The sequence below is a fragment of the Erythrolamprus reginae genome, chromosome 2, assembly GCF_031021105.1.
Source record: "Erythrolamprus reginae isolate rEryReg1 chromosome 2, rEryReg1.hap1, whole genome shotgun sequence".
Lineage (NCBI taxonomy): Eukaryota > Metazoa > Chordata > Lepidosauria > Squamata > Dipsadidae > Erythrolamprus > Erythrolamprus reginae.
In genome coordinates this window covers 91909371-91936936 of record NC_091951.1, presented here as the reverse complement: position 1 = coordinate 91936936, position 27566 = coordinate 91909371, and the positions used below count along the sequence as shown (strand labels likewise).

Genomic DNA, 27566 nt, shown 5'->3' with positions numbered 1-27566 from the left:
ACCCAGATGCTTAAAGTTACCAAACTATTTGTGGTTTTTTAAATATGACTCAGCTCTTCTGCTAGTAACAATAGCTCCACCTAGAGCTCCATCAGGAGGTAGCATGGGTTATTTCCAATTGCCATAAAAGGCTCCACCTGGTGTTTCTTGCAGATCAAGGCAGCTGTTAAAAGCCCAAGAACAAATTTAGCAACCTTTCATCACCGGCAGAAAAGTAAGAGAAGACGCTGGAAACAAATGTGCATATGTCTGTGGGTGAGTAAGAATAAACACTTTTCAAGTACTTACTTTATCATATTTAAATAAACTTTCAAGAAACTTCCCAGGGTCCTGAAGAAGACCTTTGCCAGGCTCCCAGTAGTCATCTATTTTAGTACCTGGCTTCTCGCCTGCTATTTTTTTGGGCTTGACTCCCTTCATAATGCAAACAGCTTCTATCACCAATTTCACTCCGAGTGGAGGGCGCTGCATTGCTCGCACCTAATTGGAAATATTTTACAATGAAATGTTTTAAAAAGTAGTTCAGATGAATGTCCTTCTATCTGTAAAGGATTAATAATTATCCCGAACTCAATAAAACAATGGCAGAAAGAGCTATCTTTGCGTAAGATTTAGTGATTGGTCTCTAATATCAGTCTAAATGAACACCTTTTGTATGAATAATGCTAATTATACTGTCTGCAAACAATGATGAAAAGGTAAAACCCTGCCTCAAAAGATTTATAACTTAGAAATACAATGAAAGGAAAGGAAGCCAAATTGACTAGTTTTATAATTTGAGCAGTTTTTGTTTTTAACATCTATTTTAAATCAAGTACAAAAATGTATTGTTTATAAAGTGAATATAATGCTTAAAATAAAGTATCAAAAAGAGAACAATTAACAGAAAAATATCAATTAACCCAGTTGTTGTCATTAAACTAAGATCATTTAGACAATATTGTGTATTTTTTCCCAGTTTTAGAACATAGACTTTCAAAAACAGCCAGTTATGTAGAATTATTTACTTTACCACATCCCAGGATTAGTAGAACCAAAGTTCTTCCAGGAAATGAGAAATTTCATATTTTAGGGCTATAACTTATTATCACATTGAGATCTTTATCTATAATATGTATAGCAATTTTAAGCCAAAGATAAGCTGTAATAAAACGGATGGAGTTACCGTATATGAGTTAAAGAATATTTCCCATAGAACCAACATAAGAAACCTAATGTCTACTCCTTTTTAAACATTATTTGAAGGGTTCAATAAATAGGAAATAATATTGCTTGATGAAGTAAAATTATTTTTAAATCGTACATATATTTCACATTTTTAACAATTAGATCTATTGATTCTATAATATTCTAATTCTTCTTTCAAGTGATCAAATATATAAGTAATGGAGACTTTCAATTTAATTTTAATACTGTATAAAATTGCATTGATAATTTCTATTAAAATGCTACATTTTTAAGGAAGTCACAATTTCACTTATGTCAAAGACTGCTAGATTTTCTAGGGTAAACTGTTTGACTCTAACTTGTACATTAAACTCAAAATTCAGTTTCCCAAAATCTTTAAAAGAAGTGATTTAGATCAACTGATTTAAAAACATTAATGCCTCCTCCTGGGATGAAACCATAAGACTTTATTAATAACCAAATATGCCTAGCAGTTTTCAAAATAGGATGTAAAGATCTCAGTTTAGTGTCTATGTCATGCCAGGATTTCAAAGATGTTACATACTTTTCTTTAAATGAACCAGAAGAGAAAATTAATGATCACATTCTAAAAAAAGAAAAAAAGAAAAGACACTAGAATAAGAACCCAATGATGCAGCTAAAAATTTGAAAGATTAAAATCCGAACATTATTGTCTTAATTTACCCAAATATATTCCATGAGCTTTAGCTTGCCATTAAGAAAAATCTCATTAATGTATATATGTAAAAGTATCTACTAAGAAACAATGTAATATTCATTTTGATAACATTCTTATCCCAAAGACTTAACGTGAAATTTAACCATTAAATGATATCTACTAATAATTTATTTAATTAAATATACTGTGACTTTTATTAATTGGATTTGTATGCCGTCCCTCTCCGTGGATTTAGAGAAAGATGTACTGTACTTAGAGAAAGGTGGAATCCCAGATATTGAAAATAGTCTTCTTTTAACAGACCTAACACTTTTTTTTTCCAAATTATTAAAACAAACCAAGAAAGTTAGGCATAAATAAAACATGATTCAGATATCTATATGAGCAACAATGTTCCCTCTAATTTTTTTTCGGTGTGGGCGGAAAAGTATAGTGTCTGAGCGGCGAAGGTTTTTCTTATTTTGAATGTTCTGGGCAGGCTGGCAGGGGGATGGGGCGCGCGCGGGCCCATGCGCCTGACATTGAAAATCACCTTCGCTTGCCTCCACTGTGAGAAGAATGCCTGCCCCACCTCTCCTGCAGCCCCCTCACTGACAGCCCAGGACGAAAGCGCTCTCGGCGAAGGGACTGCGAGAGGGGCGGGGCGGGCGTTCCCAAAGCGCTCGGAGCGGCTAGTGGCTGGATGAGGAGGACGAGAAACCACAGCTGCCACCGCCGCTGCGGGAGGAGCCACGCCCCAAGGTGGGAAGACTCGGAGCGGCTACATACAGGACTACTGGATTGCAAAGAATGAATAGGGAACTGCATGAAGCTTCTGGGTCCTGAGTGACCTTGTCTTGCAACAGAGAGAGCTGCAGAACTAAAGCAGGGGTGGGTTTCATTTACCTTCCCTACTGGTTCGCATTCATGATGTTGCAGAGCTTTTGCGCCCCGTCACATCATGCAAAAGACTTGGAAATGGCCCTCTGTGCATGCGCATATGTGCAGTGGGTTTTTTGGCAAGCTGCGGGGACCGTAGGACTGGTTTGGAAGTGTGGACTGCTGGTCATTACTGCTGGTTCAGTGAGCGGCGGTAAATTTCCGCTATCAGTTTTAAAGGTCCAAACCGGCAGCAACACACCACTGAAGTAAAGTACAGGTGGATGGTGACAGGGAGACAAACTCGAGCCCAATAATACAGAGACTGTATATAGAATAGTTTTTGCTTTAAAAAAAAGTCTCAGAAAAAAAGATCAAACTTATCAGAAGATGTAAAATGCTTCAGTCTATGTTTAGCAAGCATTTATCCTTGGGTAAACAATTATACAAAAGACAAAAGACAATCAGAATTGATGGCATTTTTTTCTTTAGGATTTGTGTGCATAAAATATATGTGAAGCCTCCCACCCTGTATTTTTCCTAGAAAATTATTTGTTCTCTATTTAAAAGATATAATTTGATTTCTGAATATTTGTCCTTCACAGATAAATATAGGAAATTTCAAATAGAAAATTTAACACAGGAAAATGATTGCTCTAATCCAGTGTTTCCCAACCGGTGTGCCGCGGCACACTGGTGTGCCGCGAGACATGGTCAGGTGTGCCGCGAAGAAATAAGCTCAGCTTCTGGTCTCGCAACTTTTTGCGAAGAGAAAAAAGTTGTGAGACTGGAAGCTGAGCTTGCTTCTTTGCGCCTTCCAAGTTTTCCAGCAGCTGTGGCGCCCCGCCCGGCTGGAGCTTCCCTGTCAGCAGGTGAGCTTTGGGGCTTGGTGGGAGGGCAGCGGCAGTGGGAGGGCGGTGCGCAGCGGGAGGGTGATGGCGGCGGCAGCGGCAGCGGGCAGGAGCCATGCCGTGGGGCGGTGGCAGGGTGGTCCCTCTCTCTCTCCCCCTCTCTTGCTTTCTCTTTCTCTCCCCCCTCTCTCCCTCTCTCTTTCTCCCAGTAGCCGTGGGGCGACGTCAGGGTGATCAGCTGTGAGGCGGAGCTATGGAACAGAGGAACAGAGGCACCGACGGCGGCGGCTGGAAATGCTGGAATTGCGTGGCTGGCACTTGCCTGCTGGCTGGACCAGGACAGAGGCTCAAGCCCCACGTCCATGCCCAGCGCAATGCCAGAAATGTACGGCGTCTAGCCACCGCCGTCTGTGCCTCCGTTCTGGAGCTCCGCCTCACAGCTGATCACCCTGCCATCGCCCCACGGCTACTGGGAGAAATAGAGAGGGAGAGAGGGGGGAGAGAAAGAGAAAGCAAGAGAGGGAGAGAGAGAAAGAGAGAGGAAGAGAGGGGGGAGAGAAAGAGAGAGAAAGATATAGCAAGAGAGGGAGAGAGAGAAAGAGAGGGAGAGAGGGGGGAGAGAAAGAGAGAGAAAGAGATAGCAAGAGAGGGAGAGAGAGGAAGAGAGGGGGGGATAGAAAGAGAGAGAAAGAGATTGCAAGAGAGGGAGAGAGAGAAGGAGAGAGGGAGAGAGGGGGAGAGAAAGAGATAGCAAGAGAGGGAGAGAGAGAGAGAGGGAGAGAGAGAAAGAGATAGCAAGAGAGGGAGAGAGAGAAAGAGAGAGGGAGAGAGGGGGGAGAGAAAGGAGAGAGAGGGGGTAGAGAAAGAGAGAAAGCAAAAGAGAGAGAGAGAAAGAGAGATAGCAAGAGAGAGGGAGAGAGGGGGGAGAGAAAGAGAGAAAGCAAAAGAGAGAGAGAGAAAGAGAGATAGCAAAAGAGAGAAAGAGAGAGGGGGAAGAGAGAAAGAGAGAAAGACAACAAGAGAGAGAAAGCAAGAGAGAGAGAGAAAGAGGTGGGAAGGAGGGTGAGGGAAAGACAGAGAGAGGGGAGGAGGGCAAAAAAGAGAGGAAGGAAGGGAGAAACAAAGAGAGATGGAAAGAGAGGGGAAAGAAAGAGGGAAGGGAGAGAGAGAGAGAAAGAGGGAGAGAGAAAAATAGAGCAAAAGGGAGGAAGAGAGATATTTTTGTCCAAACTTTTTTTTACACCCCCCCGCCCCCCCGCCCCCCCCCCGCTCAATGTTCCCCAGGATTTTGTAAATGTGAATAATGTGCCGCGGCTCAAAAAAGGTTGGGAAACACTGGTCTAATCACTGCAACTGAAAAGATGGAATGTGCAAGATGAGGTTTTCTTTATTGTAAGAAGAACCAGGGGGACTTTAAATGTTGAACCGTATTCTCTTGTTGATGCTGGCAGCATGGCCACTAATGATGGATTATGGGAGTTGAAGTTTAAAATCATTTGAGAGGCCACATCCCTATCAAGAAGGGTGATCCTTTCTAAGAGTTATTCACCAAGGAGTTTTAGACTGGTTCATTAACTCTTTTTTTGGGTCAGACCAATTAGTATAAAAGTAATCTTTTTGCCCCGTAATTCATCTGTGGTCCTGAGATGCTGCTTGCTTTAAGTTTGATGCAGAGGATAGAACAGAACGTCCCCCCAAAAAAATAATTCAAGAAATGAAATTAAAATTTGAGGACTACAATTTTTTCACAAAAAGATTGTTGTTCTAAAAGCCAAATCAGTAAATGGTAGCTACTGTATACAGTGGTACCTCGAGATACGAGTTTAATTCGTTCCGGACCTGGGCTCTTAAGTCGAGCAGCTCTTATCTCGAACGACTTTTCCCCATAGGAATTAATGTAAATACAGTAATTTTAATTGGTTCCAGCCCTCAAAAAACTCACAAAGTTAGTCTAAATTATGCAGAAAGACATGTTTTTAATGAAGAAATGTACATGTACATATAAATGAATAATGAAGTTTCTTTCACTTAACTTGTAAACTTTCTTAAACTTTTAAATTTACATATGTTCAACTTCTCTGCCACCCAATCCTGTAGGACAGAGGTCCCCAACCCTTTTTGCACCAGGGACCGGCTTTAAGCGATCAAGAGAGGAATGGGTGAATGAATGGACGGAGGGTGGGAAGGAAGGAAGGAAAGAGGGAAGGGACAGGAACAGAGGAAGGAAGCAAGGAAACTTATGAAAGGGGAGAGTAAGAGAGGAATGAGTGAAGGGAGGGAGGGAGGGAAGAAGGTGGGAAGGAGAAAGAAAAGAAGAAATAGAGGAAGGGAAGGTAAAAGAGAGAAAGAAAAAGAGCAAGAAAGAAAGAAAGAAAGGGGGAAGGGACAGGAACAGAGGAAGGAAGCAAGGAAACTTATGAAAGGGGAGAGTAAGAGAGGAATGAGTGAAGGGAGGGAGGGAGGGAAGAAGGTGGGAAGGAGAAAGAAAAGAAGAAATAGAGGAAGGGAAGGTAAAAGAGAGAAAGAAAAAGAGCAAGAAAGAAAGCTGCAAGCACCCCCCCGAGCCCCCCAGGCCGGCTGCAACCTTTTAAAACACGTGCGCCGCTTCGCAGCTGTCTCCTGAAGCCGAACGCGGAAGTTAGCGTTTGGCTTCAGGAGACAGCTCCTTGGCGCTTGTATCTCGAATTTGGGCTTGTAAGTAGAACAAAAATATCTCTCCCCTCCCAGCTCTTATCTCGAGTTGCTCTTAAGTAGAGCAGCTCTTATGTCGGGGTTCCACTGTATAACAATTAAAATAACAAAATGTTGTTCTTTGATATGTTGGCTTCATATTTGTAGGTAACCAAAGTTATACTGCATGAGAAAAGGACATTAGTGATTGAAACTGTTAATTTAAATTACCAGTAGGGGTGCACATATGTATCAGTCACACAAGGTCAATTTGTGTCTTTTTATTAAGGCCTTGCTATGGTATGTTCAGTAAGATTAATGTTCAAATAAAGGTACAAGTATAAGCACAGGCTCACCTAGCACTATCTAAATGATAAAAGATGTGTCCAGCATTTGTCAGTGGTTACTAAGTGATGTGTGTTTGTATAAAACACACAGAGAATATAATTCTAAGAATATTTTGAATGCAATGGTACATTCTACCTAGTGACTTAAGCATTGCGGCATCAAATCCTAAACACATAAAAACTGAATAGTGTTTCAACAGGAGAGAGAGGTAGACAATTTATCAATGTAGAATTTTAGGGTTCTTGTAAGCGGAATCTGTGACTGAGCTCAAAAGTGTATATAATTTCTGTATCTTTAATAGGCACATGTGGAAGAGGAAATTTTCAGCATGATAGGCTTTATCTACAGAAAGTCTTTCTTATGCCCAAGAGTGGAAGCCTTGTACTTTTGGCATCCGTTTACCCTAAATGAAGTAAAATGTAAGAAAAAAATTAAATAGACTTCAGCCTTGATGGAGGAATAAAATACTGGACTGAAACTTATTTGCCATTTTTTCAGATGACCTTTATAGCTAACTTAAACAAGGACAATTCGGCAGAGTAAAAAACAAAAAAGAACAAGTCAGGCACAACATCACTATATGTCAGGTAAAAGCTTTATCTTAATCAGTAGAGTCCATATTAGCTGAAGCAAGCCTACAGACCAGAAATATGTGAACCTGTTTTTCTGATTGATTTAACCAGTAGTGATGGTGCTCTGAAATTTATACTGTGGTTGTAGAGGTGAGATTTAAAAAGGGATAGCAATGTGCCATCTATATTTTTGTTATTATCATGTCTACTTGGTGTAGGAAGGATACTATAATTGAACTGTTTGATATCACAATACAGTGGTACCTTATCTTACGAACGCCTCTTCTAATGAACTTTTCGAGATTCGAACCTGGTGTTTAAGATTTTTTTGCCTCTTCTTCCGAACTGTTTTCACCTTACGAACCCAAGCCGCTGCTGCTGGGATGCAGGGGTTTCTTTTCCCCCCCTTTTTTGAAGAAAGAAAAGGGAGGGGCGGCTTGGAGGGGGAAAGAGTTTGCATTTAAAAAAGTAGGAGAACAGCGTGCTTGCACAGGCACTGAAAGGGTGTCTTTTGAAGAAAGAAAAGGAAGGGGTGCCCCCCTTGCCTTTCTTGCTTCCCACTCACCCTTTAGCCTAGCCTTGCTTCTTCCACCCGCCCCCTTTAGCTGCTCCTCCCTGCCCTCTGTTCGCCTCCCTTCTAAAGTTTGGGATTTTCCTGAAGGATTTGCACGTATTATTTGCTTTTACATTGATTCCTATGGGAAACATTGTTTCGTCTTACAAACTTTTCACCTTACGAACCTCCTCCTGGAACCAATTAAGTTCGTATCATGAGGTACCACTGTATCTGAGTTGTTATTAAAATTAACATTAATGCAAAGAAGCCTCATTTTTTATTCTGCATGAAAGAGCTCTATTTTCCAAATGTTCCTACTCCGATCTTTAGGCTAAGGTTAGGATGGAACAAACATTTGCATAAGATTCTGGAGTTTGACCCTGGCCATTGGAATCCTTACTTAGACCATCTCTCATTTCTAAGATAAATGAGAGCATTGTCCATATTCTCAAAGACTAATGTAGGGCTAATATAATGCAACAAAATATCCTAGTGTTTTGGTATTTTCTGGATAGATTTCTACAGTACGTAGGGGTGATAAGTGTTATACAGTGGAACCCCGACATAAGAGCTGCTCTACTTAAGAGCAACTCGAGATAAGAGCTGGGAGGGGAGAGATATTTTTGTTCTACTTACAAGCCCAAATTCGAGATACAAGTGCCAAGGAGCTGTCTCCTGAAGCCAAACGCTAACTTCCGCGTTCGGCTTCAGGAGACAGCTGCGAAGCGGCGCGCGTGTTTTAAAAGGTTGCAGCCGGCCTGGGTGGCTCGGGGGGGTGCTTGCAGCTTTCTTTCTTGCTCTTTTTCTTTCTCTCTTTTACCTTCCCTTCCTCTATTTCTTCTTTTCTTTCTCCTTCCCACCTTCTTCCCTCCCTCCCTCCCTTCACTCATTCCTCTCTTACTCTCCCCTTTCATAAGTTTCCTTGCTTCCTTCCTCTGTTCCTGTCCCTTCCCCCTTTCTTTCTTTCTTTCTTTCTTTCTTTCTTTCTTTCTTTCTTTCTTTCTTTCTTTCTTTCTTTCTTTCTTTCTTTTCTTTCTTGCTCTTTTTCTTTCTCTCTTTTACCTTCCCTTCCTCTATTTCTTCTTTTCTTTCTCCTTCCCACCTTCTTCCCTCCCTCCCTCCCTCCCTTCACTCATTCCTCTCTTACTCTCCCCTTTCATAAGTTTCCTTGCTTCCTTCCTCTGTTCTTGTCCCTTCCCTCTTTCCTTCCTTCCTTCCCACCCTCCGTCCATTCATTCACCCATTCGTCTCTTGATCGCTTAAAGCCGGTCCCTGGTGCAAAAAGGGTTGGGGAACTCTGTCCTACAGGATTGGGTGGCAGAGAAGTTGAACATATGTAAATTTAAAAGTTTAAGAAAGTTTACAAGTTAAGTGAAAGAAACTTCATTATTCATTTATATGTACATGTACATTTCTTCATTAAAAACATGTCTTTCTGCATAATTTAGACTAACTTTGTGAGTTTTTTGAGGGCTGGAACCAATTAAAATTATTTACATTAATTCCTATGGGGAAAAGTCGTTCGAGATAAGAGCTGCTCGACTTAAGAGCCCAGGTCCGGAACGAATTAAACTCGTATCTCGAGGTACCACTGTATATGCTCAGCTATATTGTACATGTAACACATACTCTTCATCAAATGAATCAAACTTTGAATATTTCCCTCAGGGTTAGAGGAGCAAACCAAACATGTTAACACGGAGACGATCTACAGCTTTCTTGATGGAGGACGTTGACAGAGGAACAGAGTTTGTAGAGGTCTTGAAAACTATCTGTCCCAAGGCAACGACTTTTGATGCAAAGGACTTTGACTGGCTCTTTGACTGCCCTGAGACAGAACCCTTTTTGGAATGGTTCTGCAACACAGTGGGAGAAGAGAATGTGCTGACCACTACAGAACTAGAAGACTATGAGAATCTGGTAATTTCTGGGAAGCCCATCTTAGAAGGTGAAGCATTGGAGGAAATGTTGAGAACTTCTAGCCAGTTTTATCAGCCGAACAGTAAGCTACAAGAAAACGAAGCCCTACCCCTTGAGCTACTTGAAGAAGAGATGCAGATGCTGAAGAAGCAGTGCGCAATAAAAAAAATGCGATACAACAAGCTTCAGATTTGTGTAGTCAATTCAAAGCAAAATCACTGCCATTTAGCAGACAAAAAAGAAAGATTAAAGAGAGAACTAAAGGTGATGCACGGAAAGCTTGAGCTAGAGAATTTTCAAAGCAACAAGATCCTCAGTGAAGTTTGTCAGATAACAGAAAAGTTAGTACACTGTCATGAGGCACCTGGAAGTGAGCATCTCACTTTGTCAAGAGATCTAGGGCATTATCTGGAAACAGAAGAAAATTTCACAAAAGCTTTTTTTGGATCATTTCCAAATGTTGTAGCAAGTATTATCAATGATATGGAGAATGATCAAACAACTTTGGGAAAAGAGGTGCAAAGAGATATTAAAGAACAGCAAACTTCAGAATCTACACCTCAACAACTCCCACTCGAAGACAAGACCTTAGTTTGTGTTGAGAATTCTGATAATCATGAAATAACCCTGAAGGACCAAATTTTCTATCAAGAGCAATCACCCAGCAATAAAAAGCCAGAATTTAAACAGAAAACCTTGCTACGAAAACTAGATCAACCAAAAGCAGTTTATTTGAAGACTGAAGGCCTACCTGTTCAGAATTTCTCTCAAAAAGGGCTCAAGACACAGACAGAAATTGGCCAAACAAAGCTTTTTAAAAACGTGAAAAGTTATACGGAAGAACTGGGACACATAGAGTTAACATACATGCACAGCAAAAGAAATACAGTCATGGCCACTGCAAGAATTAAAGGAATTTCATCCGCCTTGCAATGGGCAGAAAATGTTTTAAAAGTCACTAAGAAGAACAAGGTAGGTTAAGCCTTCAGGTATCAGTAAACAGTCCTTTCCTTTCCTTTTTTGATGTTGATTCTACTTGGCCAGTTACTCTATTTAGCATAAGGAGCAGACCTGAAATCAATCTGTCGTAACTTTTCATTTCGGTAATGGCCATTCAGATGCCTATGAAAAGTCCACAGTAAGACAAAAGTCCAATAGTGTTTTGTCGTACTACTCTATGAGTTACTATTAATCAAACTTTATTTGATATACTTTACCATTATTGTTAGTGGCCATCAACTACCTTATTGTGCATGAACTTACGTAATTATTTTAAAGTTGTATAAATTAGTAGCTATTGCTATATATTTTGATATAAATGCTAGTTTATTAAAAAGACTTTATCAGTCCTGTACCTTATATTATCTATTTTGAAAAAAGGAAGTCCTACTTTCAACCTACTTTGTTAAAATCACAGCCAATCTTACACACTTCTCTCATCTGCTTATTTTTCTAAGCTAAACCCACCTCTGCAATCACCTTATTACTCTGAAATGGTACTTCAATCAATTTCTACCTACCGGTAGCAACTTTTCTAGTTTTATTTAAATACATATATATATATATTGTTGGCTCTAATATTATTCACAATATACCCCTCAAAATAATTCTGAATCTGTTATTGTCTACTAATGTTTTAGTGATTTTTACAATACATTCTTAAGGACATTATTCCTTCCTTTCTGCAGCAACTTGCTTAACATTTCTTATTAGTTTCTCAGGTGATCTCTTAAATTTTGCCACACTTCTTTCTCTTGATATATGCTGTGCACGCTAACTGAATTTTTATTATTCTTTGCAGCAATCTCCAACAATCTCCAATTGTTTTAAGGTCAGAAATTTGAGATGAACAAGGAGCATCTTGCTATAATTCCCATGAGTCTTTTTTTTATTAGATTCCCAAGCTGTCTTTGCAAACCATAAATGTTATTGTTTGTGTAATTTTTTTAAAGTGTATTAGAATATATTTTTGTACTTGGCAGTAAAAGTGATAGAAAAATGTGAAGCAGTAACTTTGCATGTAAAAAAGATTAATACTTTGCTGTTTTCCAGATGCAGGAAGTGAAGAGTGGGTTAAGTTTTCGTGTGACTAGATGCCAGGAACAGTTACGTATTCTCCAAAGTGAGGTAGACAGAAACACCCAAATGCTTAAGCCGTTGCTTCAAGGCATTGCCCGCCTTTTACGTTTGCCAGTAATAAATGGAGACCTAGATTTGGAATACAAGAAACTTGAGCATCTTAAACATGTACAAGAGAACGCTATTGACCAGCTATTGGGCCAGCTCAGCCACTTTGAGGTAATGAGACTCTTGCTGATGTTGAAGACAAAAAATCTGCAATGGACTGAAACCAAGCTGGAGGGACTGATGATTGACCTGAAAGAATCTCAGTTTAAGTCAGAAGAATGGGAATCCTGCTTCAAGGATTCAAGATACTCCATTAAGCAAAGTCCACAGATTTTGATAGATTCAAGCGATCTCACTATCTTACGGTAAAGAATGGTGATGGCAGTGGAACTTTATTGAATTACAAGTACCTAATAGTTATAGATATAAAGAAAGGTTTGCTTGGTTTGGATTATTTTGGAAAATTAAATAATGTTTGACTAAATCTGAAAAAAAAAACCCCAACACTTTGTATTTCAGAAAAATAATGGAATTGTCTTAGCTTTTAATTAGAAGACTAATGAGAATCTGAATTCTTTTGCAATCTTAACACAGGACTTAAGGTTTGGTAATAACTCACTTAGCATTATATTATTATATGGTTAACATAATATACAATATAATTATCTCCCTACTCTTTATGTTAAATATTCTTTGAATTAAAATCCCAAATCCTTTCATTTTGAGGGCCCTTTTCTCTCTCAGGTTGAGGAAGATGCTGGACAAACTCTATCAAGAGAGACAACTTTTTCATTCGTATGAGACTTTGGCAAGCTGGGGTTCAAGATTGTGCCAGGAACTCAAAATGCTTCAAGTACAGCTAGCCACTCCATTTCCTCAGTTTCATAACCTGGAGTCTCAGAATAAGGCTCTGTGCTGTTTGATGTATAGTGACTGCAAGCAGTTAATGCTTCGTGCTCAGGTATGCAATGGTCTTTGTCCTTTATATATTAAGTTCTGTTCTGTATGACTGTAACTTGTTGCTTGTGTCCTAAGATTTTTATTAATATTGATTGTTTCTTCATTGCTTATTTGACCTCTATGACAATCATTAAGTGTTGCACCACATGATTCTTGACAAATGTATCTTTTTCTTCTATGTACGCTGAGAGCATATGCACCAAGACAAATTCCTTTTGTGTCCAATCACACTTGGCCAATAAAAATTCTATTCTATTCTATTCTATTCTATTCTTCTACTACATTATTGCTGTTCTGACCCTGTTCCCAAACACAACAAATAAGTTAAATAAACATTCCCTTTATTAGGAATGCCAGCAGCTCCGGCAAAAAGTCTCCCTCTCACACACAGCAGGCTAGCAAGTCTGTCCTGCATGGAGATGAGTAGTTGTCTGGCACACCTATTTATCTTTTATCCTCAGAGCTAGGGTGGGGCTTTGCTAGCAGTGGAACCTTCCATCCCAAAGATCGCACTATAGATTTCCACTGCTCTCCCCTTGTGCATCCGTGCATCAGGCACTAGACCCAGCTTTTCCTCCTCTTCCTCATCAGCCACCTGGGAGCTATTGACTCTCCTCCTGAGGCCTGATGGATGGCCCAGGCTCCACCTTTGTCTTTATCTCTGATAACTCCATTCCCACTTCCCACTTGGAGCTCTCAGGTTGCCTTGATGCTGGCCTTGACTCCCATATTGCCTCCTTATCTATTTATTTTATTTATTTATTTATTGTTAGAGTTGGATGGGACCATGCGGGTCATCAAGTCCAACCCCCTGCCTAAGCAGGAACCCTATAGCATCCTAGCCAAATGGCAGTCCAATTTCCTCTTTAAAATGTCCAGAGTATTGGAATTCACAACGTCCGCTGGTAGGTTGTTCCACTGGTTGATCGTTCTGACCGTCAGGAAGTTCTTCCTTATTTCCAGGTTGAATCTCTCCTTGGTTAGCTTCCAGCCGTTGTTCCTCGTCCGTCCCTCCAGTGCCCTGGAGAATAAAGTGATCCCCTCCTCTCTGTGGCAACCCCTCGTAGACTGCTATCATGTCCGATCTGGCCCTCCTTTTCTCTAGGCTATCCATGCCCAGTTCCCGCAGTCTCTCTTTGTAAGTCTTGGTTTCTAGTCCCCTGGTCATTTTGGTTGCTCTTTTCTGCACCTTCTCCAGAGTTTCAATGTCTTTTTTTGAAGTGTGGTGACCAGAACTGAACACAGTACTCCAGGTATGGTCTGACCAGGGCGTAGTAGAATGGTATTAAGACTTCCCTGGTCTTGGAGTGTATTCCCCTGTTGATGCAGCTTAGGATTGTATTGGCTTTTTTGGCTGCTGCTACACATTGTTGGCTCATGTTTAGTTGATTATCCACCAAGACTCCGAGATCTCTTTCGCAGTCGATACTGCTAAGAGGGGTTTCTCCGAGGCTGTATGTGTGTCTGGAGGAACCAGCAGCTGACAAGCCACAACAACTGCTTTATATGTACAGACATCCTTGAATCCACAAGAAAACAATCTATCTATCCTACCATAATTAAGTTTCCCCCCTTTGAGATGAATGAAATTTGGACAGCAAGCCCACCTCCATGGGAATTAGACCATTTGCATGCTGCTTTTCGCACACTTGTTTTGACCACTCTTCTTTGCAGGAATTGTCAGAACCCCTGGAGCAACTTAACATCACACAAGCTAAAGTCTGTCAAATTCTAAAGGACTTTGAGACCGACATAAAGGCCAAACGCAAAGCTCTGCAGAGTCACTTCCAGAAGATGGAGCACAATCTCTACATTTACTTCTTCAGTAATCCAGATCTTCTGAGGGAGATAGTAGAAAAAGCTGAAAAGCAGGCAGAGGTCTCTTCGTAAGCATAATGGAGCCATCAGCGGACAAGAAAAGAAGAAAATCTTGCTCGAAGATGCTCTCATATAAATTCCATCTTAACTGAAGAGGAAGCTTCTGAGAGAAGCATTCTGGCATTGTTAGCACGGTGAAGTTTCACATTCTTACCATCTCTTCTCTGAAGAATACACTAATGTCTATTAAGTTGGAGGCCTTTTTCTGGAGGTTGATTTGACAAAATGTATCTATTACCATAAATCACCTGGGAAATATTGTACAGTGTAAGGATTCCAGGTATAATGTCCTTTTTTGGATTCTTATAATGCTATAGTAGAGAATAGGATATATACATAGTTGGAGTGGTGGTGGTTACTTCTGAATTTATTGTGCAGAAATTAAGATAAAAACTATGAATATTTTGAAGAACTGAAATAAAGACTTATATCAACTTATACTCTATCTCTCCTTTGATATTTTTTCCATTTCAATTTTTTACTTCAAAAAGCTGCCAATTAATTCAAAGATTATGGTGTTTTCTTAGCTCTCAAGAAGGCTAAATTCAATTATTTTCCCTCCTTTATGTTGTCTTTTTAAATTCAATCCTTTTAAATAAATCCTTGCATATTACTTTTGTTAGAAAGGACCTACTGGAATTATTTTTAAAAAATGCATTATTTGTTAATTTTCATAGTTTAAACAAAGTAGTATATTAACAAAGCTGTAATTATGCTGAGATTGTTCTCAGCTTTGTGATTTGTTCTTATAAATGTTTCTTCAGAACATTTTATTTTCAGTGTGAGTGAGCTATTCAGTAATTTTAAAAGAGATTTGATGGTGAAATAATTGTATAAGCTATTTTGAAAATATTCTCTAAACATTAAGATGTTACAGTCATTTTAAGTCAACCTTTTTCAATCTGCAAGGATAACACTACAGCATCTACAATTCCCATTGAGCATGGTTAAACTTGTGGAAATAGAAAATTTGATAGTCCCATTCTCACTGCTTCCATTCATATTAACTCTAGAGGTGCTGACAAGAATGATAGGAAAAATAATCAAATTAGAGGATTGGAAATTAAGAAAGAAATCTATAACTTACAAACTTTTGCTGATGATCTCAGCAAATATTTATAATAGAAGAGCCAATACAATCTGGCCAATGTTTTATAGAAATGCTGGAAGAATATGGGGAGGCAACAGGATTGAGAATAAACAGTGAGAAAACCAAAATAATAGCCAAAAATATGTCCATAACACAGAAAAAAGAATTAATGGAGAAAATAAATGGAGAAAATATTTTTTTCAAATAATGAAAAAAATTAAATATTTGGGAATAATAATAATAATGGCAAGAGGCACAAAAATCAAAGAAGATAATTATAATAAATTAAATGATCAAATAAATAAGATGGGATACAGTAAGTTGCAACTCTCCTTTATGGGGAAAATTGCAACTGTGACAATTCGAACATTTTGCCAAAAAAATATTTTTCTATTTCAGAATATACCAATAAAATTAGACCAAGATTATTTAAATAATTTGAATAAAATGATAGCTAAATTTATCTGGCAAGGGAAAAGATCCAGAATTAAATTAAAATTATTGCAAGAAGCGAAAGAAAGAGGAGGATTCATTTTACCAGATTGAGAAGCTGCTGTGCTCATATAGGTGAGAGAATAAGAAATAAGAGAGTATTAACACTGGAAGTATACGATATACAAGCAGGATGGCACACTTTTTTATGGGACAACAAATATAAAGTTTACCAAAACTTCCAATGGTATCACTTCAGACGAGCAATCTTACCAGAATGACAAAAATAATAAAAAAGATATATAGGGGAATCCCTGTGTGTTCTCACTTTTAGAGGCACTGATATATCCAAAGTTCCTGAATCTGGGAAAAATAATTATGTATAAAGAAATTCTAAATGAAGAAGGGGATATAAAATCTACAAAAGAGCTACAAGAGGAAGGGATTGAACTTTAATGGTGGGCGTATTTACAGATTAAATCACAATATTTAAAAGATAAGAAATAAAGGGCAGCATAAATATCGAATAAATAAATAAATATTGAGAAGGAACTAATGGTGATAGATGAAATCGTTTTAGGACCAGATGATAGAATGATCAACAATTTACCAATATTTATTAGAGTACAAAATGGCAGAAGAATAAGTCAAAGAAACAATAATTATTTGGGCTTAATTTGGCCGAAGATCCAATTGCTCCATAGAAATTTCTAGATTTGCTAATATAATTCCTACTTGTTATGGCATGAGATACACGATTCAAACAGTAAACAAACATTTAATCTAGCATATATAATATAGCTATATGTTTGTTATTGATTTATTATGCTAAAGTCTAGCACAAAGTTTATCAATAACAATCCTGTGTAGATTGGATTGAGAGCTTGGCTGGCTCTATATCACCCTTTGAACTTTGAGCTGGGACTTCCCGCTCTTAATCCTAAAACTGTACCAGACTGACCCAAAATTGGTACAAAATCTTTGTTCTGATTGACTTATCTTGGATGATATCTCCAGTTTCGGGGTCACTACATTCAAAAGCCTGGGAAGGAAACAGCTTGTGGATCAGCACCACATCCAGAGGGGATGGAAACCATACCTTGATTAAGTGCCAAAGCCCACTGCAACAATATAGCAAAGAACGCTTCAAGAGTTGTAAACCTAATCCTACGTAGCTTCTGCTCTGGCAATCTCACACTACTTACCAGAGCTTACAAAACTTTTGCCAGACCCATCCTCGAATACAGCTCATCTGTTTGGAACCCATATTGCATCTCAGACATTAACACCCTTGAAAATGTCCAAAGATACTTCACCAGAAGAGCCCTTCACTCCTCCACTCGAAATAGAATACCCTATGAGACTAGACTTTCAATCCTGGGCCTAGAAAGTTTAGAACTAAGACGCCTTAAACAAGATCTAAGTATTGCCCACAAGATCATATGCTGCAACGTCCTGCCTGTCGGCGACTACTTAAGCTTCAACCACAACAACACAAGAGCACACAACAGAGTTAAACTTAATATTAACCGCTCCAAACTTGACTGTAAAAAATATGACTTCAGTAACCGAGTTGTCGAAGCGTGGAACTCATTACCGGACTCCATAGTGTCATCCCCAAGCCCCCAACACTTTACCCTTAGATTATCTACGGTTGACCTATCCAGATTCCTAAGAGGTCAGTAAGGGGCGAGTACAAGTGCACTAGAGTGCCTTCTGTCCCCTGTCCTATTGCTCTCCTATATCTCCTATACCTTTCTTCTATTCCTATATCTCTTCTTCTATTCTTTCATTGATATGTTCTATTACTATATCTTCTTTTCTATTCTTTCTTAGATATATTTTACTATGAGTATCTCCTCTATAACCTTCATCATGTATTTTACTATGTGTATATAGATATATACCCAGTAAAACCCCTACTCTTCCTGCCTTCCGTAAACTTCTCAAAACCCACCTTTGCCGTCAGGCATGGGGAAACTAAACATCTCCCCCTGGGCCCGCTGAATTTATACATGGTATGCTTGTGTGTGTGTATGTTAGTATAGGGGTTTTTAAAAACTTTTAATATTTTAATTAATTGGATTATGTATTGGATTGTTTTTTCACTTGTTGTGAGCCGCCCCGAGTCTTCGGAGAGGGGCGGCATACAAATCAAAATAATAAATAAATAATAAATAAATAAATAAAACCCTCATTATTGGACTAACTAACTAACTAACTAACTAACTAACTAACTAACTAACTAACTAACTAAACTAACTAACTAACTAACTAACTAACTAAATAAATAAATAAATAAATAAATAAAAAAATAGCTCCTTCAAAACTTGCAGTTGCTGTGGTGTGATAGGGAAAAATCAAAAGGGGACTGGATGGCCTATGGCCTAATTTATATGCTCCAGGAAGTGCAAATAGTGGAGGAGTTTCAAGGATCTCCTTTATACCTATCTCTGGGTACCATAATGCCATCATATTAGAGGTACGTGTACCAAATGAGATAGCCCACGGTATCGTTCAGAGAGTGAGAAACCCAAAAAAGGCTTGTACCCCATTTTTGCTAATATCTATCCTCTTTATTACCTCAGTAACGTCATTTTTGTTGAGATTCCTCAAGCTTGCGAGGGCAGCATCCAGAGCAGGGAGGGCTTCTGCTAGGTCTTTCTGTGCATCATCAGCAATAGCCTGAGCAGTCTGAGCTTTTACTTTAGCTTTCATTTCTTCTGCTTGTACTGCATTTCTTGTCTCTTCTGCTACAGCTGTGTCTACCTGCAACAATACAAAAGTGTTTAGGACCGTGTACAATCTCTTCCTTTCACCTCAAATTTTCATTGGAGAATATAGTTTAATTGGTTACCTATAACGTTATAATCAATGAAGGGCTACCAAAAGTTTTACTACCACACTGTGGGCGTGGCTTATCCAGGATGCCCTACATTTTCTTTCAACATTTTTCAGTGCAAATTGGGTGCTCTGGAGTGGAAGTCCATTTTCACTACCCCGCTGCGTTCCCCCCATCCAGGTAGCAGCCCACCCCTACAATGATTATAACCATTGCAGATTCATTTTTATTGTGTATTTTGTAAAATGTCTGTAATCTGTATCCTATATGGTTGATGGACTCCAAACTGTATCATCTCTGGATGGCTAGACATGATGAGAATCTAAGAACTAGAAAAGCTAAATATTTTCAAATCCTGATATGCCATAGCAATATTTTATTGATGTTCATTCATAACTATTCCTAAGACAAATGTAGAAGAACTTAAATTCCTTGTAAATTTACCTTTAGGGTTCAGTTGATCATTAAAACCTATTAGCAATAATTTTATTATCACTTAGATACACAGAGAACATGTAACAGAAACACAGACAATATTAAAAGCATAATTCTATGCACTTTTATTGAAAAGACATTACTGTCAATCAAGGTTGTAAATCTAATCCAACAATCTAACCGCTTTAGCCTTATTGTCCTTATTTTCTGGAAGATTTGAAATAGATTAAATATTTACCTGTATAATTAAAGTGCAGCTATTTAATAAAAAGTTGTTTTTCTTAATAGCAGATCTGATAAATATGTAATTGTGTCCAAAATTTTAAGCTTAATGGGATTATAAATTGTACAACATACCATTATTATTAAGGGAATGAAACTTATTTATTTTATTTTGTTAGATTTATAAGCCGCTCAACTCCTGACAGACTCTGGGTCACTTAGTCGAACCCCTGCCCAAGTAGGAGACCATACACCAATTTTGACAAATGCCAGTCCAGTCTCTTCCTGAAGCTTCCAGTGATGAAGCTCTCCAAACCTCTTAATTTTACTGCCTAAGACTGCTAGTCCCTTTGGTTCACACTCATGCACTATACTAGAAATGTACAAAATAGGAGGCCGACATATTAGTTATGTTAGTGTTTTTTCTCTCCATCATTGTTGCCTGGTTGGGTTCATGCTTCCACATAAAACATTTTTATTTTTCTCACCAAAGTGGTATCGATTTATTTAGTAACCTATAACAAGTTGGAATGGCTCAATGCCACAGTGTGTGGCACAATCTTCCCTAAATTCTGCCCCTCAGGGCTGAAAAAAAATCCCTAAACCTTGCAGTTGTCAAGCAAACGACTTCACAGTATTAGAGGAACTGAATTCCAAGTTACTTGCATCAAATTGAACAAAAGATACTGTTGGAAGACCGAAGAACAGTTTAAAACTCAAATTAAATGACCTCACAGACTGAAAAGTCCTTTCTTGAAGGCCACGGAAGGCTGCTGAATGAGGCTATTTGTGCTATGGAGTAAATCTGAATTACAACATTTCTAAAGGAATAAATGTAAATTCCAAATTCTTGACTGCACGAAAAATTTTAGGAATGTGGCTTAAATAATACATTTTTACTTCAGAAACAACTTATATATTGTTGTGATTCAGCCTGAGGCTCCTCAGGGACCGGCTGGATCTCTGCCGGATCCATGCCCAGAGGAGGAGGACAGTGAACAGGAGGGGGAGGACCAGGCAGATGGGGGAGAGGAACGTCAGGAAGAGGAGGAGGGAGAGCAGCCTGAGACCCCCGGTGGAGGGGGGGGGGCTCTCCCCAGCTAGTAGCCTGGATTCATTGGATGAAGACACACAGGCTATAATAGACATGAGGCAGCGATGAGCAGCTCAAAAATGGGGCCAATTAGAAAGGTATTTCCATCCCTGAATTGGCAACAGCTGGGTTTGGGTGTGGTTCTCCTCAGCAGGGTTGAAAAGGCAGGCCCACCCTTACAGTCTTGTGGAGAGTTATCAATTGGGAGTCCTGTGACCTTGCTTCGATTCTCGGCGTCTCTGATCTTGGCTTGTGGCCTAGAAGTCTGGAAGACTTGGGGGAGGCGTGGGTTTTATTATTTCCAGCGTTGTTTTTGCCACCAAGAATCCTGTTTTATTGCCTGGCCTTCGTGAAACCTCTGTGAAGCTTCATAGTGTTCCTGTCTGTAAGAACAGTTTTTGTTACCTGTGTTTGCTTTGAATGATATAAACTGCCTTTGCTTTTTACCAGTGTGTCTGGATACTCTTTTTGGTTGGTGTTGGCGTCTGGGGGGACCCAGACAGAACATATATTGAAGTAACTGCTTGGGTACTAAAGCAAAAAGAACTCAAGATATTTTGTCACCTCTGTAAGGAAATATAAATGGCGCTCCTCCCTTGTATAATAAAAGCAACAATAAACAAGATTTTTGTGGTTCTTCAATGACATTCAACCAATATTTTCCTAGTTTTAGTGTAGGCCAGGGCGTAGCAAAAAGCAACATGGACATGCATTATAAATGCTGCTTTCTTCAACATAGGAACAATGAGATTTAGCATTTGCACGTAATATCATGTTTACCTCGCATGAAGGTACATTGCAGAGCTACAGTACCTGTATTTGTTCCATGGTCACAAGCGTGTCTTTGGCAGCCTCTGCCAGCAGGGGGCGAGCTAATTCTAGCTCTTCCTGCATTTTTGCTACATCATCTGCTGTTCGTAAAAGCTGGAAGGAAAGAAAACTATATATAAAATCCATCACGGTGAATCTCAAATGAAGAGAAGATTGTAATGATCATACTTGAAAGAATTTAAGTGGGATAGAAATTATTTTCTCTTGTATACTGAGTGTGTCAGTATACTACATGAACCAAACAGCCTAGTAGATGGCATATGGGTAACTTGTAGAATCTCTAATCAAAGCAGTCTCCAGATTAGAGATTCTCATTTGCACAGGATAATCAGAGTACGGTTGTCATTAAAGTCTTTCAGATATAAAATTCTTGATCACAATTCATTCAGAATAAGTATTAGTACACTTTTGAATATACACCTAACTATGCCGTGAACTTTGGTTGACTTTTGTCAGTTATTTTTTAGTTTAAAGTTGGCTGTTTCCATTGTCAACATTTGGCTTTTCCATGGTTTTATTATACTGTTTCAACTCCTTCCCTCAAAACGTTGCTGCTAAGTCTGCACTACTATTACTACTAGTTTTTTCTCATCATTCCTATCACCCATTTCCTCCATCTTATGACTGTAACCTGTTGCTTGTATTCTTAAGATTTTTATTAATAACAATTGTTTCCTCATTGTTTATTTGACCCCTAGGAAAATCATTAAGTGTTGTACTTCATGATTCTTGACAAACATATCTTTTATGTACATTGAGAGCCTATGCACCAAAGACAAATTTCTTGTGTGTCATAGAAACATGGAAACATAGAAGACTGATGGCAGAAAAAAACCTCATGGTCCATCTAGTCTGCCCTTATACTATTTCCTGTATTTTATCTTAGGATGGATATATGTTTATCCCAGGCATGTTTAAATTCAGTTACTGTGGATTTACCAACCACGTCTGCTGGAAGTTTGTTCCAAGGATCTACTACTCTTTCAGTGAAATAATATTTCCTCACGTTGCTTTTGATCTTTCCCCCAACTAACTTCAGATTGTGTCCCCTTGTTCTTGTGTTCACTTTCCTATTAAAAACACTTCCCTCCTGGACCTTATTTAACCCTTTAATATATTTAAATGTTTCGATCATGTCCCCCCTTTTCCTTCTGCCCTCCAGACTATACAGATTGAGTTCATTAAGTCTTTCCTGATACGTTTTATGCTTAAGACCTTCCACCATTCTTGTAGCCCGTCTTTGGGCCCGTTCAATTTTGTCAATATCTTTTTGTAGGTGAGGTCTCCAGAACTGAACACAGTATTCCAAATGTGGTCTCACCAGCGCTCTATATAAGGGGATCACAATCTCCCTTTTCCTGCTTGTTATACCTCTAGCTAATAATCACACTTGGCCAATAAAGAATTCTATTCTATTCTACTGTGTCATGTTTCTTATCATCGCTAATCTATATTCATGAATGGTCTAATTTTTCCTTAAAAATAAACCAAATTCATCAATATCAATAGTATTTTGACATTAATTAAATGTAAAGACTCAGTGACCTCACTTGGATAATTTAGTCTGATCTATTGGAACTGTAACTGATTTTATTGAGAACTAGGTTCAGTAACTTAGTTCTCAACCTTTTTTGGCCATGCCCCACCCAAGCATCTCTAAAATCCTGATGCCTCCCCCCCATGACATATAATTCTTACTATTCAAAAAGTGAACTCTACACATGTAGAGGAAGCCTAAAAGCCCATTAACTTGGTTTAAACAAGGCTCTAATTGCCCCTATTAAAAATCAAATTGCCCCCCTGTGGGGCAAGTTGGGAACCGGGAGGGGGGCGCTAGATCCAATTTGGGGAAAATAAACTCCTCCCTCTTCCCCTTCCAAAAAACCCCAGGAAAATGCTAGGCCAGCTTTATTCAGGAAAAGATAGCAACAAAATGTTTAGCTTTCATCTGTGTACATATGTACACACATGAAGATAAAACAAATATATGCTTATATACACCATAAATATGTTAGCAGTTATGGTGAATATGGTGAGGAGGTAATAATTTTTGTGTGGTAAAATATTGGGTACAATTTTAAAGCAATATCAAAAGTTGCTTCAAGACCTTTCAATACAGGAATCATCGCAACAATCCATTATGTGAAGTTCCTCTAAAAAGAGGAAGAAAACCAATGCTTCTAATGAATCCCACCTTATCCAATCCACTCTTCATCCTATTCTTGGCACCGTTGAGCTCTTGTTTCTTTGTTCCTATCAAACTGATGAAGATACCGAGCAGCTCCAAGTAGCTTTTGGGAGTGACATAGTTATGCCTTGCCAATTCTGCCAGATATGCCTTGCACTTAATTGCAACACTCTGATGAATCTGTACACACATTTGAATCTACAATATAGAAAACAATTTAAAGAAACTTCAAGGACTTTTTAACGAAGTAGATATTTGAACCAAATGAGATGATTTATGAAATACATATTTTAAGCAAATATCAAACAAAATCTAAACAATGGTGCCCATTCCAACCATTAAAAGAAAATGCTCTAAATTCTAATGATTATCTTTGATTATCAATTAGCTGCTAAAAAACACCCTTCACAGAACACCAAATTTGTTTCAAGAGAGGTATTTACCATGCCTTCTAAAACTTCAGGAGTAACCGCAGCATCTGAGATAGCTTTGAAAAAGGAAGCAGCAACAGATTCCAAGGCTTCTGCAGGCCATTCGTTGAACCAGTCAATGGTACAGCAGTTTACCAGAGATGGGAACTGTCTGAGCCGTGCTCGGAATACCTCCCCAATAGGACTACATTGTCCAGAAACAGAAAAAAGTAAGAAAATTCTTGTTAGAACAGTTTTAGTTTTGTTCTATTGGAATACATTATAGGCAGGAAAGGCTGTCCTGGAGACACAGCGAAGGGTAGTGTGTTCCATTATAACTGAAGGTGGAAGAGCTATGCCTCATAAGCTTTAATCCATCTAGTATCTATGTGAAAGCTTGGTCTTCAAGAGCATGGTGCAAGGATAGAAACATAGAAACATAGAAGAAAGACGGCAGAAAAAGACCTCATGATCCATCTAGTCTGCCCTTATACTATTTTCTGTATTTTATCTTAGGATGGATTTTATCCCAGGCATGTTTAAATTCAGTTACTGTGGATTTACCAACCACGTCTGCTGGAAGTTTGTTCCAAGGATCTACTACTCTTTCAGTAAAATAATATTTTCTCAAGTTGCTTTTGATCTTTCCCCCAACTAACTTCAGATTGTGTCCCCTTGTTCTTGTGTTCACTTTCCTATTAAAAACACTTTCCTCCTGGACCTTATTTAACCCTTTAACATATTTAAATGTTTCGATCATGTCCCCCCTTTTCCTTCTGCCCTCCAGACTATACAGATTGAGTTCATTAAGTCTTTCCTGATACGTTTTATGCTTAAGACCTTCCACCATTCTTGCAGCCCGTCTTTGGACCCGTTCAATTTCAATATCTTTTTGTAGGTGAGGTCTCCAGAACTGAACACAGTATTCCAAATGTGGTCTTACCAGCACTCTATATAGCGGGATCATAATCTCCCTCTTCCTGCTTGTTATACCTCTAGCTATGCAGCCAAGCATCCTACTTGCTTTCCCTACCGCCTGACTGATAGATAGATGATAGATAGATAGGTAGGTAGGTAGGTAGGTAGGTAGGTAGGTAGACAGACAGATCCCATGTTCTCAGCACTTCATTACACCAGGATTAAAAAATTAGTACATTTAAATATACAGTAAACCAAAGCAAAACCTTGAGCTTTACGTTTCAGCTACTGAGGGAGGCAAAACAATGTGTGAAGTCTGGAATGGGTGTTTGGGGGGGTGAGTGGGTGAAGTGGCTCAGAAGAAACACTGATTCAAGGAAATACTTAAGGCAAAGCCAACCAAAGTTCTGTGGTAGCACTAAAAATAATAATGGATTGTTTTTGTTTCAAAATCCCATCTTGGTACAAAACAAGAAGGGCTTAGATAGATACTCTCTCCTTCCCCCAAACTCTAACAAGATCTAAGTCCCATGATATTCTTTCTGTAACGGAAAAGAAGCTTTACCATATCTCACAAATTCTTCCAAAACATGAAAAATGGAAACCATGGCAGATAGAAAACTTTTCAAAATCCCCTAATCTGAGGCTATATAGGCCTTTTGGATGACATCTCCCATTATCCCTGCAGGGGTGATCTGTTACTAGTCACAAATTGCTTTTGGTATCGGCTTGGGAAGATTGCTGTGGAGTAATTATATAGATTTCTATGATATGAGTCACCATTAAAAGAGAGGAAAGTTGCTGAAAATGAAGCGTTTCTTTTTTCCTGTAAGCCATATGTACCAGGTTAGCACATACCTCATACATAATACCGTATGGATATTACTGCGCACTCTTCCTGTATATGCAGCCATCAGGTTGGCCTTGGTGGGTTGAAGTCCCTGGTCCTGAACAATTGGTTTCATAGTAGTCATAATCTGGTCTTGCTCATCTAGGCCATACAAGTTGGGTATGTCTCCTGAATTCAGCAAGTTGTTGATATCCTCTAGGAAGGATTCACTTTTGATCTAAAAAAAACATATATAATGATATTATGTTCATTGTTTCAATGTTCTCCATAACCTCTCCAATGCATCTATTTTATTTTTATATTAACAGATTTTATTTAACCACTTTCCGTAGATCGAAAGATTCAATATCCCTCCTTTTCCTTCTCTTCTTCTTCTTTTCCAGTACATGTTAGGGATATGCTCTCCCTGAATAGCCGTGTCATATTATATCATAAACTTTGTTTTTTTCTTTCTTTTTTGACTTCCAAGAGCCATCCTTTTTTAAAAAAAATATTTTATTTTTTATTTTGAGTTTTCAAAAGTTTTACAAACAAGCGTAAGGACAAAGAATAACAATAAGATAAACATGTATAACAGGAAAGCAAAAAGCAAAACAAAAAAAGAAAAGAAAAGAAATGGCACAATATAATACAAGTAATACAATTAACATATAAAGAAGAAGAAAAAACATGTAACATTATTATTAATATTTTAGTAATATTCGCCATCCTAATAGAGAGCCACCCTAATAGAGCTCACCGTAAAGTTGTAACTGAAAGTAGAATACCTCAAGAATCTTATCCGTATATCAAATAAGGATTTGCAGCTCATATTTGGCGGGTCCCAGGGGAAGAGCCTTCTCTGTGGTGGCCCCGGCCCTGTGGAATCAACTCCCCCCCGGAGATTAGAACTGCCCCCACCATCCCTGTCTTTCGTAAACTACTCAAGACTCACTTATACCGCCAGGCATGGGGGAGTTGAGACACTTTCCCCCCAGGCTCTTTTATATTTTGTTTTATGTTTTTTAATATTAGATTTGTTCTACTATAATATTGTTTTTATTATTGTTGTGAGCCGCCCCGAGTCTTTGGAGAGGGGTGCCATACAAATCTAATAAATAATAATAATAATAATAATAATAATAATAATAATAATTATTATTATTATTATTATTATTATTATTATATGTCTTCTTCATGAACTATTTGGGCTACTGGTCTTCTGAGTGAAGTTCAGGTTTTGGCTATGATCTTTAAAACCCTTAGTGGTATAAGTCCAGGCTGCCTGGTAAACTGTCTTGTCCCACTAAGACTAGCCTATCCTACTTGGGCTGGCAGAGAAGGCCTACTTGGAACTCACTGGTAAAGAACTCCAACTGCAGGTGCTGCAGCAGAGAAGAGCCTTTGGAAAATCCTGCCCTACAGTGCAAGATCTGCCTCAATTTCCTATCCTTCTCTGGGTCAGGTTGGCCTGAGGATCTGATGGAGGAGTTCTACTCTGGAGGTGGCTGCACATTGATAGCAGACTCTACCTCCCCCCCCCCCGCATTATCTGCTTCCTACTTGCCCATCATTTTAGTAGTTATATAACAGAAGAGCCTTCTCTGTGGCGGCCCCGACTCTCTGGAACCAGCTCCCCCCAGAGATTAGAACTGCCCCTACCCTACTT

General features: G+C 38.8%; 2 protein-coding genes across 5 annotated transcripts in view; one reads left to right on the top strand and one right to left on the bottom strand.

The window, feature by feature from the left end:
* The window catches only part of DNAH1 (dynein axonemal heavy chain 1), a 254640-nt gene that overhangs the window by 40217 nt on the left and 186857 nt on the right, over positions 1-27566 (bottom strand). For all 3 annotated transcript variants that reach the window (XM_070738680.1, XM_070738681.1, XM_070738682.1), the window contains 6 exons: positions 25927-26135; positions 24184-24355; positions 23747-23938; positions 21535-21645; positions 18713-18898; positions 289-480 (listed from right to left, as the gene is read on the bottom strand). In XM_070738680.1, the coding sequence (XP_070594781.1) occupies positions 289-480; positions 18713-18898; positions 21535-21645; positions 23747-23938; positions 24184-24355; positions 25927-26135 (1062 nt within the window). The remainder of the gene's footprint in view (positions 1-288; positions 481-18712; positions 18899-21534; positions 21646-23746; positions 23939-24183; positions 24356-25926; positions 26136-27566) is intronic.
* On the top strand, positions 144-15045 carry LOC139160608 (HAUS augmin-like complex subunit 3). 2 transcript variants are annotated; one of them, XM_070738686.1, is made up of 6 exons: positions 152-255; positions 7093-7181; positions 9391-10614; positions 11695-12134; positions 12514-12730; positions 14404-15045. In XM_070738686.1, exons 3-6 carry the CDS (start codon positions 9412-9414, stop codon positions 14617-14619), a joined length of 2076 nt encoding a protein of 691 aa, XP_070594787.1. In that variant the 5' UTR covers positions 152-255; positions 7093-7181; positions 9391-9411; the 3' UTR covers positions 14620-15045. The 2 variants fall into 2 exon arrangements, with proteins under 2 accessions (XP_070594786.1, XP_070594787.1); XM_070738685.1 differs by lacking the exon at positions 7093-7181 and having other exon boundaries at positions 144-255.

Bases quoted from the DNA above. Each gene is read 5' to 3' on its own strand.
- LOC139160608 (XM_070738685.1), top strand. From the start codon at position 9,412: ATGTTAACACGGAGACGATCTACAGCTTTCTTGATGGAGGACGTTGAC. The intron at 12,135-12,513 runs GTAAAGAATGGT...TTTCTCTCTCAG, and splicing joins AGCGATCTCACTATCTTACG to GTTGAGGAAGATGCTGGACA. The intron at 12,731-14,403 runs GTATGCAATGGT...TCTTCTTTGCAG, and splicing joins AGTTAATGCTTCGTGCTCAG to GAATTGTCAGAACCCCTGGA.